This window comes from Lepidochelys kempii, chromosome 14 (genome assembly GCF_965140285.1).
Source record: "Lepidochelys kempii isolate rLepKem1 chromosome 14, rLepKem1.hap1, whole genome shotgun sequence".
Classification (NCBI taxonomy): domain Eukaryota; kingdom Metazoa; phylum Chordata; order Testudines; family Cheloniidae; genus Lepidochelys; species Lepidochelys kempii.
Window position 1 is genome coordinate 3,425,882 of NC_136393.1, and position 19,029 is coordinate 3,444,910.

Sequence of the window (19,029 nt, forward strand, 5' to 3'; positions counted from 1 at the left end):
ATCCCACATTCTGGAGCTTTTACTGCCATCCTTGTTAGCAGCAATAAAACCAAAATTTGATATCCTAGCCATAAAAACCAGCATTGGTAATAACCGTGACACACGTGGTGCCATTTCAGTCTTAAAAACCTAGATTAATATCCTCAGATGCTGGCATTTGTCTAATACAATTTAAAAACTAAACATCTGCAATGCTCAAGTGGGTTCTGAACATGAGTTAGAGGACACTAACTGCAGTTGAGATGTTGGAGTGTGACCTGGGTGTTTTTAATTTAATGCAAATTAAATACGTTGTGCGGTATCCATCTACAGAAGAACCTCAGAGTTACGAACACCAGTGTTACGAACTGACCAATCACCCACACACCTCATTGGGAACCAGAAGTACACAATCAGGTAGCAGCAGAGAGGGAAAAGAATAAAATCAAATACAGTACAGTACTGTGTTAAATGTAAACTATTAAAAAATAAAGGGAAAGCAGCATTTTTCTTCTGCATAGTAAAGTTTCAAAGCTGTATTAAGTCAACGTTCATTTGTAAACTTTTGCAAGAACTCTAACTTTTTGTTCAGTTACGAACGTTTCAGAGTTACGAGCAATCTCCATTCCCGAGGTGTTTGTAACTCTGGTGTTCTATTGTATTGCACAAACAAGTTATACCATAAGGTGGCACTGCTCTCTATGTCAAATAGCTGGGCCCTAGCATCCTTGTATCTGGAAGAACTTTCTCATGCTCTGAAATTAAACCATTAAAACTAGGCAAGTACTGGGGGGGAAAAAAACACCCACATTCCAGAGACTTTTTAAACAACTTTTGTTTAACTGCATTTATGCTCCTTGTAAACATTCTAGCAAATCCGTTTGCTGTCGTGAATATCTGCAGCAAAGGCAAACTATGAAGTGAATATTGTAGTCTATTGGCAGAATACCAAGTTCAAATCCACAGATCTATGTAGGTTTGACTAGCACTGTAGGACTAGGGCACCTCAACATTTAAATAATCCACACATAATTGTGAGCATTTGCAGCAGAAACCTGATTATAAATTACACTCATTCCGTCAGGGAATGGAAGCGATATCACGTGACCTGTGCCCAATCAAAAGACATCTTGGACTGCGGAGATAAAATACTCAATTCAGCATTTGCAGCAAACTGTTCCTGCAGTTCACTGTTGGCTGCAAAGAGTGTGCCCAGCTCTGGAGACCAGGCTGGAATGGACTGAAGCCTCATCTATGTACGCCAACAAAGACACTGGCAGATACGATCTTGTCCTCATAAGGATCAAAAGGAGATGAATGTTTAGTCCAACTTTTTATTGTCTCCTTCCTGGAGGGTACATACAAATCAAGCAGGACTCCGAGTTCCTCCAAGGAGCCCAGAATGAGGTTAATTCACATGCGTTTAAAAACAGCTCTTCTACCTGTACTGTTACACTGAAACATTAAAAGCAAAAATGAAGATTTTCAACCATACCCTAGCGCTAGTCACGTGTAACATGGACGTACAAACAATATTATGGTGTGTGATATGTACAGTTATATTTAAAAGACACAGGCAATACAACCTCCACGAGGTGTCTGCATGCCTGGGAGGGCCGCTCCGCACAGTTGAGAAGGAGAAGGAGGAGCCTGTTCAGTTTTAGCATCGCAACCACAGCGTTAGGCTAAGAAGAGCAAAAATGGGTGTGGAAGGATAGTTCAGCGTCAGCAGGGCAGGCTGGGCCAATGCCATCCAACCAACCTGGCATGATCCAGGGTTGAGTTTCTCTGGTTTTTTTGTGCTTGGGGAGAACAAACCCTGGACCAATTGCTCTGTTCTGAGGAGATGGCTGCAGGCTGGCTTTTCTCCCTGTTTGAGAGCGTAGTCTTGTAAGGGGTGCAGCTCCACAATTTAGGAGGAACCATGGTTCAAATTCAGTTCTGGTGCAAGCAGATGCAACCTCACTGATTTCAAATGGAGCTAAAATGCTTGTGCTAGAGCTGTATTTAACCATGCTAAGAGCATGGACCCAGAAGGATCAAGCGGGTAGAAAATCTCTCTTTCCATCTGGGTCTTTTAATCCTCTGAATCCAGAAATCAGTTCTCACCCACCACTGCTGACTAGGTATTCTCTCCTGTCCCAAAGGAGACGGGAGGAGGATGGCAAAGGGTGAACCTGTACTTTCTTTGATTATGGAAGGGAGAGGAGGTAACTGAGGTCCTGTCTACAGTATGAGAGAAAATAGTGTTGGTAACAGCTGTCTTAGAAGACTATTGTAGCTAACAGGGTTTCCTGATCAGTGTGAACAGGGGAGTTTCCTTGAGAACCCTCTGTTGGGTTTAGTCTATAGCACTATGTAGCTCAGCAACGTCCACACTGCTCAGAATTAAAAGAAGTGCCACCAACCGCTTGCTGCTAACACCATTTCAATGGCTGTGGGGACAGAATCGCAGAGCTGCCACTTCCCACCACACAATGGGACAAAAGTGGCTGCCATCCTCCACGCTGAGTGGCAGGAGAAAAGGAGATGCAGCCTCACACACGAGTCTTAAAATTATCTCGGGTTTGGATTAAAATATTTTCTAAAAAATAATTGTTTTTTCTTAGCCAGCCCCTAGGAACAAAAATCAGTGCCAAAAAAAGTTACAAGACCTGCAAAAGATTTTTATATAAAAACCATGCAAAACCAAAAAACCCTTCTAAAAAAGGCAAAAAGTGTGCTGTGTATGTCTGTTCTTTGGATAGTCGATAAAACCACTGGTGGAAAGAAGATACCAGCAAAAAATTATACAAGGACAAATTATTCTACTTATTGTGAACTCTCTGATACCTGAGACCATCCTGGCTTATTCCAGTAGCAAAGGGACTGCAAGACAGGTGAGGGGAAGTGCGTGTTCGTCTGGTACCGTACATACCAAACAGGTGCTACAGACAGTGTGGGGAGGATGCCGTCACAGGGCGCCAGGGTGAAAAGCCCACCTGCGGGGACCCTCAAAAGAAAGCTGGAATCACTAGTGGTTGGTATTGCATTGCTGCAGGAGTGAGGAGCATCTCCCCACTTTGCAAGGTGGTTGTGCGCGATACTGAACAGTGGATGTGCCTGTGTTCTGTGTATTTGGACAGTGTACTGGTCTTGTTATTCACACCTCACTAGTTATAAAAGGAAGCCCTCCAAACGCCCTCCAATGACTTAAAATAACCCCAAGTTGGTGCAAATAGGAAGCAAAGAGGAACCCACCCCTATGCACAAAGCTGCTTCCATCTTCAAATTGGCACCAGGCGGGGGAGGCAGAGAGGTGGCAGCACCTAGCCTGTTGTATCACAAGCCAGCTGGAATCCCTGCTCCACGCTGGGGTGGATGGATGGAGAGAGGGAAACCATGTTTCAAGCGAAGGGCATGAGGGAAGTTAGTTTGGAGAACAGAGGCTGTGGGCACCGTCTCACGTGCACTTCAGAGAGGAAGACTAAATGTGAGCAAAAGCTGCCAGATGATACAGGAGGGATCTGCAGAGCACATGGAACATGCTCTGGGCTTCCAGCAACCAGCAGCTTTTGATCTGCAATTTGTCCTTCAGCCAGAACCAGCTCCAGATCTCTCCTGTTGGCTCCTGTCCCTTCTCTTCTCCAGCAAGAGGCCTTTTTGTTTCATGCGCTTTCCAGTTGCCTTTGGTTTCCGTTGCAGAAACGCTGTTCATGTTTTCATCTCTTGTAAGTTGCTCAGGGAGAGCACGCATTAGGCTGGGAATTCGTTGCCGTAAGGTCTTGTATGCTCATCGTTGACAGAAAGATACGTGGCTCGCATGCTGGGAGAGTACTGTGGAGGAGAAGAGGGAAACTAAGCAATATGTTCTGCCTACAATCCGTAATCAGGTGAGCCGCTCGGCAGTAGAAGCTGTGCTGCTGAACTTGGAAAGGTCTGTTTAAGACCCCAAGTCAGTAAAAGAGTAGGTTTCAGTTGCAAACCTATCTGAGGGTTTTATTCTGCCACCCATCACCATAATATCTGGGCAACTTCCACATAAAATCAATAGCAACAGTGAAGTCCCAAGTGGATCTGGGGGAGTCTGTACGTTTTAATTTTTGAGTTAGTCCTTTATTTATCGGTCAAGTTCCTGTGATTAAGAGGAATTTGATCCTATTTATGGGCAAGTGTCCTCCCCTGGATGAAGTGAAATCTAAAGTGTTATCTGTAAAACGAGATTTTATTTATGTCTTAAATATCTGATTTTACACCAATTCTAGCATTTCTCTGCTGGGACAGCGAAATGAGATTAGTCACATTTGTTTTCTGATTTTCAGGCCCTAGCTCAGAAATTGAACTGTAAATATAGCAGGGGAAATTCTAAACCCTAATTAAAAATTCCAACACTTTCCCTTCAGTTCTTTAAGCCATAAGAAACCCTAACAGACCCAACAGCCGCTGGGTGTGGAGGTCTAAGCCACCCAGCAGTCCCTTAGTAATCAATGGGTCTATTCCCCTGCATCATTTGGTATTTCGACCGCCTAGGAGAGACAAGGAGAAGCTGATTTAGGTGGCTCACAGATCATGGTAAATGGAGGAGGAATTGATTTTAAAGTATTTTGTTCTACTGTTATTTTATTATGGTAGCACCAAGCAGCCCCAGTGTATCCAAACGTTCCTTTTAGATTCACATACTAACTGTGCCGAGGTGATGGGATTTTAATGAGGACTACAAAAGCCTTTGTGATTGAAAAATTGAGGAACCGTCACTCATTACAGTAATTTTGCCCTGACTATGGCAACACGTATCAGTGCTTGGTTTCCATGTCTACCAAATACGATTTGGACAGTGGCAAGCTGGAGGACAAAGGTGTACAGCAGCTGGAATGACTCCTCCTTGCAAAGAACGTCGCCCTGCCGGGCTGCCCCCCCAGAGCAGAACACACTGCACGTGCAGTTGGACAGTATGCCCACCCAAGAGGGAAAAGGCACAGAGGTGCCCAGCGGCACAGAGCGTGCGCACCATTCACTGCGTGAGGCACCGTGGGAGAGGATGGAGGAAGAGGACTGCACAGAGAGACACACCCGAGACGTGTGCGGGTGCCACACCTCACAGGACTCCCTCTTTAGGGCACAAGTTTGCCGGCTGACCTTCTGTGGAATTATTACTACATGGAGATTAACGGTCCCAATTCTAGTTCCCATAGGATGAGACAGGCAGTGGGAAAAGGTAACAGAAAGCTGCATCAGCACTAGCCTGCGTCACACTCACCACCAGGCTAGCACCGACAGCTCCATCAGTGGGAGCACTGGACAGCTAACCCTGCTCTGAATAATCCTAGACATAGCCTAGGTCTGTCTTCACTGCAGAATTAACAGGCTCTTACTCAGGTGTTGCCCCTCTCCCATCCACACACAAAATTCACTGACCCCAAGTTCAGTGGGGCTTCCAACCCAGGCTAGCTGGCTCGTCTGGGGCTACAAACTAAAATCTGTACTGGTCACCTGTCCACTTTGCAGTATGGACACAGGCCAAGTCATTCAAGTGCTTACAGTCCTCCAGTGCCTTCCCACAATTCCCCCCATTTGCCCAGGACAGACAAGTTCTCCCACAATTCACTGTGAATGAATCAGAACGTCTTAGCTCACTGCAGCACAAAGAACCGTGCGATAGCCCAGAGGTCCTAAAGACACACACGGTAACTCGGGCAGGGCCTCGCCGTGTGGCTGCTCACACCCAGGCTAGGCCAACCTGGGTGTCGCTCACCCGAGCTAACTCTGCAATGGGACATGAGCAGTGCTCACAGAACCAGGGGGAGCTGGCTGCTCTGGGGCAGGTGGGAGATTTGAAGGGAGAGGCTAGAGCAGACAGAGCCTCAAGAAATTCCCATCCCAACAACAATGCAAAAGGAAATTCTCTCTAGCCATTTAGTTTGAAAGGGGGGGAGGGGAGGGAAAAAAGTCCCCACCAAGCCAAGGCATTAGGGAAGATTATTCAGAGTTTGTTATTTTGGAACTCAAAAGCCCTTCCTTAGAGATTTTAATTAGACTGTTCGGTGCGAGGATGGCAAAGAGCCGGGAGAGGCATGAGCTGGCCACAACGGCCTAGCGCCTAGCCATGGGCTACTAGATAACCCGCCCGGGGGCATTACAGCCAGAGATGGAGGTGTCTAATGGGATTTCATGGACAATGCCCATCATCTTCAAAGGGGGGCGGGGAGGGAGAGAAAGCAACCAATGCACAGAAGAGTTAATGATGATGCTATCGAGGCTGGAGCATAATGATTTCTAGCAACCACTGAAAGGCACATGCGCTCTGGAGGTCTGGCTGGGACCTCTTTGGGCAGAGTTGAATGACAGGCCTGCATTTCAGCCATTAACAGGTAGCCCTTACACCTAACTGACACTGCTTAGCACAAAGTGCTCTCGCAGGCTAATCGCAAGCCGCCCTGGGCAGGCGCCAGATCTCCCTAGTCATCTAGGGCACTAGGTAAATAGCAACCATGTCTGAGCTGTTCCAACGATGGAGGCTGTAGCTCACTCCAAGGGGCATCACCCTGGCATAGCAGTTCACTCCCAGAAGAAGCTGGTGGGGAGCAGGTCTGAGGAATATTGGTTGGGCAAAGAGGATCAGATACTTGGTTATTTTCTAAAAATAGAAATTCCTACTACTGCCATTACTACCACCTCTTCCAGCTAGATTTCCTCCAGCTGGGGTCAACACTCATCCTGGCTTCTGGTCGTATTTCATTCAGACCGGGAATAGAGTAGACTATTAAGGCAGAGAGAGGTGGAAGTAGCAGAAGGGGGAAAAAGCATCCCACTTTTTTGTGGAAAGGGCATTTTGATGGAAATTTTCCAAACAGCCCCCTGATCTGTTTCAGTCTCTGGCTCTAGTTAGTTTCCCTCCCTGACCTAGGAGCACAAGGAGGGTGTATTGAAGAACTCCAGTGGGTTGAGAGAATCTGGGAGCCCCCCACACAATCCAGACGGATTCAGGCTTTGGACTAGAGTTGAGATACACAGAACCTTGGGTCTGGCTCCAGAGCACCTACTGTCAATGGTTTCCCACTTCTGTTCCAATGAAAGCAAAACACATACAAAGAAAATATGTATACAAAATGGAAGACAGGACAGCTAAAATGATGGACGTTATGAGGGGAACAAAATGACCATCTCAAAACAGAAAAGAAAAAAAACCCAAAAACTTACTCTTGAGGGGCAACATAGCTCCAAAATAGTTGATGCAAAAACAAAGCAAACATTAGCAGGCAAGATGTTTTTAAAGAACATTAAGCCAAACACTCCAGGGAAATGCAGACAGGTTTTGGTTACAGTGAATACATTTTAAAAACGTCTTGGGAGAAACCAACAAAAAAATAAATAAAAAGATCAGAACCAAAGCAAATGAAGCAAAACTTTAGTTTGTCTTCTGAGATGTATAGAATGCATGACTCTTTTCCCACAGCGCAGATGAGAGACGAAATCTGTTAACAAGTTAGATATGGATGCATTTGTTTTTAAATATGGCACCAAGCACAAAGTCATGACAAGATACAATAAAATGAAGCCATATGACATATCGGTGATGTAGCTGAGTGCTGTGGGTAATGAGTCATCTGCTTTTTCATGAGCCATTTTCTCCCTCTTGCTCAAGTGGCGTATCAAAAAGTTCCGCCTCAGAATCTAAAAGGTGGGACTTCCTGTCACAGCCTTACATTTCCGACAGTGCTGATTCCTGGCTTGGGATCATCATTGCCAGAGGTGCCATGTTCAAAGGACAGGGTATGTCCATTAATGCCCAAGAGCAAGAGGGGTTGGAAGAGGAAGCGTTCACAAGCCATTGTCACTAGCTCAGCAAACGAACCTCTTTGGTTTCGGAAGAAGTGGAAGGATTCCCCATCACTTAGCAACACGATTAAAATAATAAAAACTGAGAAAGCCAAGAAGCCCTATTATAAAAATGACTTGGCTTCAGATGCCCATCGTACCGTAGGGGGAGGAGAGCCTCTTCCAATCAACGGGACATTTTCATAGCGTGGGTTTCCACCAAAGAGTGCAGCTTGGTTCCTGTGGGGAGATGGAGTAAAAGCCCTTCAGCGATGGAGACCACAAGTTGACCGAGCACCACCCCAGAAGGACAAGTCCACTGAATGGACCAGATCTCCCAGGACTCTCGTCATGAGCAGCACCAGGGGGAGGAAGTGCCAATTCCCCCCCAGGTGGGTCAGAGGTCAGTCATGGAGTAGGATACCACACCTCCATGCAAAGGGGATCTGGGACACTCCAGAGCCCTCTACAAACACTGGACTGGCCCAGAGGTTCTGGGACTCGGAGGAGGGAGGCAGGGGGCTGTAAATCAGACAAACAGTGAGAACGCCTTCAGCACTCATGGATGGTTGTGGGGAGTATTAATAGTTTGCGGTTTTCTAGCACTGTGCACCCCATGGTCAGAGAGCACTTTACACACTGACACCCCACCTCCTATCAGTCCTATCTCTCTTCTACTGAGGGGACAACTGGGCCAACAAGGAAAAGTGACTTTCCCGAGGATGGGGACTCAAGAGCCAAGTGGGGCACAGAACCCACCCCTCCCAAGCAGCAGTTCCCTGCCCCAGGACAACCCCCCCAAGCGCTGAGCCTTCCCCCAGGGAGAAGTAAGCAATGAAGCAAGACGCAGTGAAGGAGGGGCGGAGAGGCAAGGGGGCTACACCAAACTTTCCCATAAGCCTTCTGCCTCTTCACACCAGATCCGAGCACAAGGCTCTCACCCTTCTGAGCTGGAAAGCTGTATATTCCCCGCCCCGGGGGAAGGGGTGCTTCTGTCTGTTGATGCCTTAAGGATCTGCTCTAAGCCTCCCCATAGCCCCTGAAGCCCCTCCAAGCAGCAGCCCCAGTGCAGCTAGCTGTCCTGCCGGGGGAAGGACTGGAGACCCTGAGTGTGCCGTCTCCACGCCCAGTTCCCATTGCTCAGGGAGCTGCAGGCCAGTCCAAGAGCACGAAGCCTGCAATGTCTGGCGCGAGCCGCCCCAGCACCCTGGAGGGGTTCCCAGCCCCGGGGTTCCCCATTGGCCGAGATGGGGATGGGGTGTTGAGGACGGAGCAGCCTTACATGTACTCAGACACTGGGGCATTGGAGATGGTCTGTGCCGGTGGGTGCAGGCTGGTCTGGCTGCCCAGACTGCTGCTGTAACTGCAGAAGCTGCGGAGCTGTGCCCGGGGGGGGTTGTGGGTGGCGATGCGACGGGCCTGCGGGTTGAAGGGATCTTCCTCGTCAATGTCGTCGTAATCCCGATCCCTGGAAGGAAGGAGGGGCACTGCGGCCCTTTAGTCACCCTCTGACAACGCCGGGACCAGGGCCCAGCCCAGAGGGGCAGCCCCCGGGACGGGAAAGGGGCCTCTCTCTGGGCAGTCTCAGCACAGGTGCTGCGACGAGAGCACAGCCGTGGAGTCTGAACCCAGGGCGAGTTCGCCCAGCCTTGTGCCCGATCTGTGGAGAACAGGACCCTCAAATCCGCCCTCCTCCCACCAGCCCCACACTTCACCGGGGGAAGGCAGGGCCCCAGGGCTGGGAAAGCTGGCACAGGGCAAACCCACAGCAACTGGACGCCATCACTTGGAAGGAAGGAACAAGCCAGGAGACATGAGCCGGTACTGCCTGGGCCCTGGGCATGGCAGCGACGCTCCCCGGGATTCATGAGGGGCCAGAGGCAGCCAGTGTGCCAGGGAAGGGCGGCTCAGAGAGCCAGCTCCTAGGGCAAGGAGGCAGGTGGCCATCCATGGCACTGAGCCAGATCACCCACCCTCTGTGGGTTGCATACTCCCGGGTGGTGCCCGGCCAGCCGCATGCAGCATTACAGCCCGGCTCCCCAGACTGGTGGGGAGCTCAACGACTCCCACCGTCCGCCTTGAGCGAGCACCAGCGGCGCGATCCCAGGATTGGACTCACCTGTCAGCGAAGTGCTTCCAGGCCCGCGGCATGGCACAGATGAGCGTGGAGAAGGACGTGGCGGCCAGCAGGGAGAACAATGCCAGATAGAGCAAGCCCTCCACCCCATCGTAGCAGATGCCCATCAGCCCATCCAGGTAATCCTGCAGTGGGGACAGACCACGCAGTCTTGCTCCTTCCCCCCGTGCTCCCGCTGGGCTGGCAGGCAGCACAGTGCCAGCCCCAGGGTGAGCCACGTCCCGGGAGGGAAAGCACCCCCTCCCCTGATGCCCTGGCAGAGATGCCCCACCCACCTTGTGCAGGCCCCGGCAGTCCAGCATGGCCGTCAGCTGGTGCAGGCTGGTCTCGGAGGAGTTCAGCAGCTGCTGGATTCCGAGCAGGTCTTTCTGCGGCCGAGAGAGGAGGGGCAAGGCAGAGGCACTGAGGCCAGCGGGGCAGCTGGAAGAGCTGGCAGCACAGGTTGGGGGGTGTGGTGGGTGGCGGGGGAGGCAGGGGCAGGTGCCCGCCGCACCTCGGCCTGGGGGAGCCCTGCGTCTCCCCTAAACGTGGCAGCTGGGGATGTGGTCTGTATGGAGCTTTGGGAGATAACCACCCTGCCCCAGCCACAGCTGAACTTTCACCCCCAATGTCTTGTGTGTTCCAGACACCTCTGAATTGTTCTGGCCTGGGCTGCAGGATTTCGGGTGGGGCTAGAACACCTCCCTCGTCCGTCCATCCTTCCCCCCCTCCCCCCGAGCTCTCAGCCCAGGAGGAGCCATGCCCGTCCTGCAGAGCGGCTGGGGAGAGGGCAGCCAGGCACGCTGCAGGCTCAACACTGGGCACAGAAGGCGGGTGGCATGGCATGGGTTTCAGTTCCAGGTATGAGAAAGCAGGAGCAGCCTCTCCTCCCCAGTGAGGCACTACTGCCCCGGATCTGAGTGCCCAGCGCTGGCCCCGCCTTACCTCGGCCGTGGGGAAGAGGGGTACCGCAAACTGCAGCAGGCCCTGGATCTGAATCTGCATGGTGGTGAGCGAGCGCTGGTAGATGGTCAGGGCCTGCATGGCAGAAAACAAGACCTAGCTTAGGGAGTTGTCCATGCCACCCGCAGGAGGGCAGGAAGAGGAACGCCCCCGCCCCAGCCTTGTCAAGACCCAAAGTGCAAGCTGGGCATTGTAACCCTGGGGAGTCAAATCCAGCTAGTGCCAGCTACACCTGTAATGCAGATCCCAGGCCCAGCACAAGCCCGGGAAGAGAGCTTGATGCCTTGATTTTTCCACCCCAAGGTGCCTATGTGGACGTGTCTTGTGGCTGTGGTTGGTGCTGGCAATGCATGGAGCACTGGGATACAGGGTATCGGGAGCCGCATTCCTGCCCCAACACCCAAAGGAGACACTGTGCTCCGCACCAACCCCTTCTCCACTCTGGTCCCCCATCGTAGGCAGAGTCAGCCCCTCTCCTCCCACCCCCCCGCAAGCACTGCAAGGGGGAACACCCAGGCATGGGCTTTCCAGCGCTGGCCTCTGGTGAGAAGGCACTAGGCCGCGCTGCAGGAGGGGACGGGGGTCTCCGTACCTGCTGGAAGGGGTTGCTCAGGTTCTGGCTGCAGTACAGGTAATAGTGAACCACTTCTGCAATGCAAGCACAAGGGGAGATGTCGGAAACCAGGGTGACATGCAGCTTGCCCCTTGTGGGTGCCTCTCACCCAAGCCAGAGAGATCCCTCCAGCCCTCCCAGACGCAACAACCCACCCCAGCACCAACAGGGTCCCAGGCTCCGCGGCCCCGGAACAGGGAAAGCAGCGTCTCTGCACAGGAGCCTTTGCCAAGAGAACCAGTCGCCTCTCCCGAGCGGCCTGGACGAGACGGGGACGGGCTGCTCTGCTGGTGGCTGTCTGCCATGGGCGGCACTGGGCCAGGTCATGCTGCAATGTGCCCGTGGGTTTCAGTTCCACTCCAGGTGGGGGCGTGCCTGGACAGAGCTGCCTCTGCTTGCATCAGGGCTGAGGCGAGCCCTGCAAGTTACACGGCCCCGCCTCTTACCCCACTCGTCCACCCACTGGCGTCCCCGCAGTCACCAAAGCCACACCACGCCAGGCACACTGGGCCCGTGCCGAAGCGCTACGCACAAGAAAGGCAATTCCGTCACCTGCACGGAGATCGCCCCGAGTTAGGTTCATGATGAACTTGTCCGGGGCGACGCAGAAGTCACTGGTGCCCTGCAAGAAGCAGAGAACACACATTGACAGCACGGCCCGGTCTCTCGGAAAGAACCCAGGCCAGGGGGCAAAACAACAGCTGAGGGGGGGGAGGGGAGGAGCACGTAGCTAGGAGCTGCCCGCGCCCCATCAGCTCCACCACACACAAAACTGGGCCCATTTTAATAGGTGGTGGAGGACCCATTTTACTGCTTCTGTCCCTAAGCAGGGCTCCCCGTGCCCCGCACAGCGGACACCAGCCCATTCCTAAGGCCTCTCTGAACCACTTTGCACACGTGCTCCGGCACCGTCTTGGGCGGCCCCTCCCGCACGGCGCAGCCAGCTTGTGCACACAGGGCCCCGTGCCCTGCGTGAGGGGGGGAGTGCCCCTTTCTGCCACGACCACCCTCGGGATCTTGCATTTAGTCCCAAGCACTGCAGGATGAGACCCTCCGGCCCCGAGCAGGGGGCCGGTTCCCGGGGGGGGGGGGGGGAGGGGGGAACCAAGGCAACAGACACCACATCCCTGCGCCTCCTTGCCGCACCTGCTTGAAGCACAGGAGAGAGACGGGGATTTGGCGGCTGCATGCCCGTCAGTGCCTGGCGCACAGGGCCCAGCTATTAGCAGGAGCTGCTCGCCTCCCCTGGGAGTGGGCTACAAGCACCGAGCAGCTGCTTGATGTCCTAATGGGATCCAGGCCTTGAACTACTCCTGCTCACACCCACTTTGCAGCACACACTGTGTGGACAGACAGACAGCCGGACTTCAGCAGCCAGCCAGCCCGCCGCTCTGTTCCTTCTCACTCACCACAGCCGCAGAGGTGTCCACAGCCAGGGAGGCCCAGCTGAGGATGAGCGTCACCAGCCCGCAGCACAACATCCTACATGAGAAAGGGAGACAACTAAGTTACGGGGACCCGAGATCTCCCACTGCCCAGGCCAGGGGACCCTGCGAGGGCAGGGGCTGTGGTGTCGACTGGATAGAACATGGTCTGGGACTCTGCCACTGACTCACCAATGAGCTTGGGAGATTCCCCACTGCACCAAGCCGCACAGGAGCCTTGCATGCTTACGTGAGCAACTAAGGAGCGGTGGCGGGGGGGGGGGGGGAGGAAGGGAGCGCTGACCCCTGGGCAGAGTGGGGCTCTCGGTGCTGCAGCACCGTCCATCCCGCAGGTGCGTCAGGGCCCCTGGGCCAACCCAAGGGAGGCAGGTGCAGGGCCAGTTCCAGGCCTGGGGAAGGGAAGGTCCCCCTCTCCCCTCCCAAAGATAGCAGCAACCTCGGTGCAGCGCAGGAGAGTAGGGCTGCACGGGCAGTGCCCACCCCCCGCCAGACAGGGGGGCAGAGGTGGGTACTCACATGGTGAGGAGGCACCTGGAACGCTTGGCCAGCCCCAAGCAGGCGATGAGGCAGATGATCAAGTCCAGGATGAAGAGCAGGAGGTAGGAGAGCCACCTGGGCCCAGGGGAGGAAGGGGAAAGGCTGTCAGAGTCCTGCAGCCAGCCACGCCCCTGGAGGGCCGTCTACCCCAGAGCCAGCCGCACTCCCCTGGAGAGGCCGGCACACGAGCTGCAGCCACAGATGGGAGCCTGCGGCATCGCATCTCCGCAGGGAAGCCAGGAGATGGGGTGAGATGGACCCTGGCCTGACCCAGTCTGGCCGTTCAGACGCTCAGGTTGGGGACGGCGGGAGCCCCGTGGTCTCTGGCTGCCCAGCTGGATCTCAGCCTCTCCCCTCGATGGCAGCAGACGTGCACCCGCGGCCCTGACCCGGCGGCTCTTCTGTTGTGCCTGCCGCACCCTTCACGCCTCTGCCATCATGGCTGGTTTCCGAGCGAGGGCTTCCCCAGGGCCCTCCAATGCACAACGCCCGCCCTGCGCAGAGGCGGATGGGACGGCGCTGGCTCGGGCAGGACGGGTGTACGGGCTGCCCACGTGGGTGGGGATAGAGGCGCATTTGGTCCCATCAAGTCCAGCACCCCAGAAGCAGGCCAGGTCAGCCCTACGTTCGACCCCCAGGGGATGGGGTTTCCTCTGCTCTCCCTTGGGGGGGGGCAGACTAGCTCAGAGCAGAGGCACCTCCCCCTCGAGGTTCAGCCTAAACTCTCTGTTCCCTGGGTCAGACGCTACATCGCTGAATACGACCCAAGTGCACTGGGCAGGGACGGGGCTGAGCTCCATGGGGCGTGGTGCACACACGCCAATTACAGCCCCTGGGCGTAGCCAGTTCCCGACACAAGGCAACGCCTCCTCTGAGCCCCCCCAAAGTGGGGCTGGCAGATACGGTTGCAGCAGCCCTCGTGGGGCAGACGCGGTGCTGCAGGCTGGGTCTGTGGGGAGTTAGCGGGAGGGCGGGCGCGTGGGGAGCACGCTGTGTCTCTGGCTCGCTCTCCCCCGAGGCGCCGGAGCCCAACGGGCGCTCTGGTTTCATTCTGGCTCGTTAACCCTGCAGGGGAGGGAAAAATCAGCTTGTTTCCGCTCATTAGAATCACTGCCACAGCCAAAGGAGTCAATTAAATTCCTCGACTCCAGCGCCACGGGGCGCACGCTGCAGAGAGCTGCACTCACGGCTCTGGGATCTGCTCCATTTCACAGCTGGGATGGCTCGGGAGCTCCTGCCCCTCCCCCCCAAAACCCCCCCCCAGTCTCCTTCCCCAATGTGTTCGCAACAGGACGGTGAAATCCAGTCGGCAGAGCCCCCAATTCAGCAGCGTCATCACTGCAGCAACCAGCCAGGGCATTGGACAGGACTTTACCCTGGCACGGCCCTGGGCTCCTCTCCTACCCAGCCCCACAGTGCCTGGCCTGGCCCAGGCAGCGCAGTGCAGACCCCGATCCCCCCCCCGCTCACCTGTAATACTCCACGTAGCCCACCTGGCCGGCCACAGTAGTCAGGTCAACGCTCACGTCCTGCCAGACCGGCAGCCCTGAGAGCTGCCGGATGATGTTGCCAGCCATTTGCTGCAGGAACTTCAGGGTCTGCACGTAGTCGCCCCGCATGGCAAAGATCTCGTTCAGCCGAGCCAGGTGCTGCTCCAGCCCCACCTTCATCTGCACCGTGGTGCCCGAGACCTGCCCCAGGGAGAGGAGCAGGAACAGTGAGCCTGCCATGGAAACAGCCCGTATGTGCAGGGAGTGGGGGCAGGGCTGCCAACAGCACCAGCCTGGCAGCACTAGGGGCTGCCCCATGCTAGCGAGCGACTCAGCCAGGTCTCTATAAAGGGCAGGGGGACCCTTGTTTCCAGCCAATGGCACTTCAGGGGCCCCTGCTGGGGCTATTTGTAGGCCCCCCTTCACCCCCCAAAGCGGGAGCATTTGTAGGTTTAAATCCAGCCCCTGCACTAGCTCTGTAAAGGCCTCCCCAAGCAGCAGCCGATGGATCAGTGCGGCCCGGGGGCAGGGGGGGGCCAGCAGGGCTGGAGCTCTGCGCTCCCCAGTGCTAGGTGAGTGCTCGTGCAGCTCCGTGCACCCTGGGAACAAAGGGGCTCCTCATACAAACATTTCCCCCACGCTGACCAACCCAACCCAGGGCAGGTCGAGTCGCCCCAGTGGCAAAACTGCCGTGCCCAGGTCACCATGACGGAGGGAGATTTTACAGACAGCTTGGCGTGGGCAGGAGAAGAAAGGCCTGGCTGGTCGCGTCATGGGGCTCCCCCAAGCCAGGGCAGATGCCACACCAGCTCCTGGGGGCGGAGCAGCTGTGCCTTGGGGGATTCACCCTGTAGGGCACAGCCCCCTCTGCAGGGAAACCTCCCAGCTGGAGATCTAGTGACATGGTGCCACAGTGGAGCGGTTCTGCAGCTGGGGCCTGACCTAGCTACGTCACTCAGCTGACTGCACCGCTGCTTCCGGCTCTGAAAGAAGCAGGCCGCCCCAGCAGGGCTGGCTCCCGTCTCCACGAGGCCTGCACAAAGGCGCCGTTCTGTGCTCCCCGGACACCAGGCCCAGCACAAGGAGGCAGGACCAAAGGCTGTGACTCTTTGCAGCTGTGCCAGGCGCTCCGGGACCCGGTGCTCCCCCAAACAGAGGGAGACAAGACGGGATGGCATCACTGCCCAGGGCACTGCCGAGTGCTTGTGTTCACGCATCCACGGCCTCTCCAGGGCTGTTGTGCCCAGTTAACAGAAGCAGCCCCTGATTTTGGGTGCCTCTGCCCAACCTGCAATGCCCTGGGCCTGGTTTCCAGAGCTCCTGCTGATTCCAGCCCCGGCTCCCCGAGTTGGACCCTCGGCAAACCCAACCCGCTCAGGGGCTGAGAACACTTGGGAGCTTTGGCTTAGGCCACTCGTGCAGGTCACATGGTGTGTCGGGGAAGATGCGAGGCACAGAACCCAGGAGTCCTGCATCCCTGTCTCGGCTCACCCCACAAAGGGGAGACAGACACCAGAGGGGGCACTAATGCCCGGTTATTTCTTGCTTTATCTGGCTGGTGCCCTGCAATCAGCCCCGCGCTGCCGCTGCCCAAGGCAGTCCAGGTGCCCCAGCTAAGGGGGCCCAGGCCTGCTAAGCAAAGAAACAGCAGCCACCACCTCGGGCACCGAGCTCGGCCCTCCTGGGCCCAAGGCCAGTCCCGACAGCCTGCAGGGAAGGTAAGTACCATACTGCTCTGCAGCAGCCGGGGCAGGGCATGCCACCTGGCAGGCAGGCTGCCCTCCCCCCTCCCAGTTCCATGGCCAATGGTCCAGAGCCTGCCAACAAGAATCTCCACAGGTGCAATCCAACAGGGGCTGGCACAGAGGGGCACTGTGCCCTTTGCCCCACTGCTGGGGATAAGGATGGCAGAATATGCATGGGGGGAGGCAGGCATGAGAGACCCTAGGGGATTCCCAGCCATGTTCCCGAGAGCCCCGTGGCCCCCAGGTACATTACCGTGGGAACGAGATTGTGCCAACACGCTGACTTGGCCGTCAGCGGCGCTGCAGCTGAGCCAAACTGTTTGGCCAACGCCTCGCAGCCCTAGCCAGCAGCTCCTGTCACTCCAGTCCTGGCCCTGCTCCTTCACCCTGCCTCCTGCTGGTCTCTCCTGTCTTCTTCACCCCCCAGCTCTACTGACGCCCCACGATCCCCACTGCTGTGCTCCTCATGAGTGGTGACTCTGCCGGGCAGATGTGCAGACCCTTCCCGGCCTCTCTGGGCATCAGGACAGACAATTACAGATACGGCCGTCGCGCCAGGAGCTGCACAAACAGATCCCAAGAGACGGAGCGAAAGCTGTCTGGGGCGGGGACTGAGTACGAGACAAGAGACAACAGGTGGATCCAGACACATCAGCGGGGAGCACAGGGAGCCAGTGCTGGCCGGCGTGATGCACAGTGTGCCCAGCTCACCAGCTGTGGATCCATTGCCCAGTTTTCCCGCTGGCCTCAGAGTGGGGGGGCCTTCCGAGGGGGGCGGGGAAGGAGGATGAAGAGGGAGTTTTGTGGATGGTCCCAGGGAGCTCCTCTGAAGCACCAGGGGCCGTGTGGGAGAAAGCACAAAGGGGCACTGGAGGTTGGGCTCAGGGGCTGATAGTGACTGAGAGGGAGGGCGGAGATAGGCAGGGAAGGGCTTTGAACGTGGAGACAAGTAGTTCCATGTGATGTGCCGGAGAAGAGGAGGCCGGTGGAGGGATGCACAGAGAGGGGTGCCCCGGACCAAGCGCCAGGCTAGGAAAAGGATCGTGGCAGCAGCATTCGGAACTGAGCCAAGATACCATTTGCCAAGGGCAGAGAGGACGGTGCAGTGATGGAGATGCAAGCTGGCGAGCACCCGAGTGAGAGGTTTTGCTGTGTGGATGGACAGGAAAGGCAAGGCCGCAGCTCAGGGACATCAGGCAGGGAGAACTGGCGAGATTTAGACACAGGCTGGATGGGAGCCGCCGGCGAGGGATCTAAGGTGAAGAGGACACCCAGATGCGGGCCTGAGTGACAGGCAGGATCAATCGACACAGGAGGTAGTGGGGAGAAGATGATGAAGAGCCATGCTGAGCTCGAGTGGGTGGCCAAACACCCCTGGGGAGCGGTCAGAGAGACAGGGCTAGATCTTCGTTTGGCCAGGAGACAGGCTGGAGCAGAGGCAGATCTGTGCGTCATCAGCACAGAGATGGCAGCTGAACCGGGGTTTGCAGATGAGATCACCCAGGTGCAGAGGGAGGAGAGACGGGGATGCAAGACAGGCCCCAAGGAACCCCCCAGGGCGCCGGACAGGGGATGATGAGAATTCTCTGAGTTACCCACTCTGCCACGCCTGGCGCTAGTGGCTCTCCAGAAGGCAGCACCGAGGCTGGACGTGTCCAACGCCAGGCAGCGCAGCCTTGGCCTAGTCCGTCTCGCTGGGATAAACCCCTGGTTTTTCAGAGGTTTAATTCCCAGCCAGCTTAGCAGATGCAGGAGGGAGCTGCCAGCGCAGCCCCCGCAGCGGAGATGCCAGCTGATCTCCGTAATCTCTGGAGGAACACAGCTGTCTCTTTAAGACAAGGCCCGTCCAAGAGACCCACTGGTTATATCACCCGAGCAGCTTACAAGAGGAGTGAGGATGGAAAAACAGCCCTTTCCCAGGAAGGCCAACAGCTTCTGGCCCAATTTCCTTGGTCTATTGTATCCCGGGAGGCCAGCACTCCAGCAGGCAAGGTGAATGCAGCAAGGCCAGGCCAAGCACAGGCAGGAGAAAGCCAGCGCGTCAGCTTGTAAAGTAATGCAGCGGCGAGAACAAGGAGCGGGCACAGTTCACTAGTTTGAGTTGGAGGGAAGGGGGAGCTGGAAGCCAGGACTCCTGGGTTCTGTTTTTGGCTCAGTTGCATGGCCCAGCTCAAATCACTTTCCTGCTCTGTGCCTTGGTTAAGGATACCCACCAGCTCTGTGACAGACCGAGGGCCGGGGACTGAGAGCCGGCGATGGTTTCTTCTACATTAGAGACTCATGCCTGGCGTCCTGCCAAAGCTCCACGTATCTGCCACCCACCCTCCCGGAACTCGGAAGAAGCATC

The 19,029-nt window shown here is 55.6% G+C and overlaps 1 protein-coding gene across 1 annotated transcript in view; it reads right to left on the reverse strand.

The window, feature by feature from the left end:
* Positions 1 to 1,293: 1,293 nt before the first annotated feature.
* Positions 1,294 to 19,029, reverse strand: part of TTYH2 (tweety family member 2) — a 52,920-nt gene continuing 35,184 nt past the window's right edge. Inside the window, exons 4-14 of the mRNA XM_073310655.2 lie at positions 14,918 to 15,138; positions 13,427 to 13,522; positions 12,875 to 12,947; positions 12,018 to 12,087; positions 11,445 to 11,500; positions 10,835 to 10,927; positions 10,186 to 10,278; positions 9,893 to 10,035; positions 9,056 to 9,241; positions 7,935 to 8,013; positions 1,294 to 3,795 (exon numbers count right to left, since the gene is read on the reverse strand). Of these exons, the coding sequence (XP_073166756.2) occupies positions 3,715 to 3,795; positions 7,935 to 8,013; positions 9,056 to 9,241; positions 9,893 to 10,035; positions 10,186 to 10,278; positions 10,835 to 10,927; positions 11,445 to 11,500; positions 12,018 to 12,087; positions 12,875 to 12,947; positions 13,427 to 13,522; positions 14,918 to 15,138 (1,191 nt within the window). The 3' untranslated portion in view covers positions 1,294 to 3,714. The remainder of the gene's footprint in view (positions 3,796 to 7,934; positions 8,014 to 9,055; positions 9,242 to 9,892; positions 10,036 to 10,185; positions 10,279 to 10,834; positions 10,928 to 11,444; positions 11,501 to 12,017; positions 12,088 to 12,874; positions 12,948 to 13,426; positions 13,523 to 14,917; positions 15,139 to 19,029) is intronic.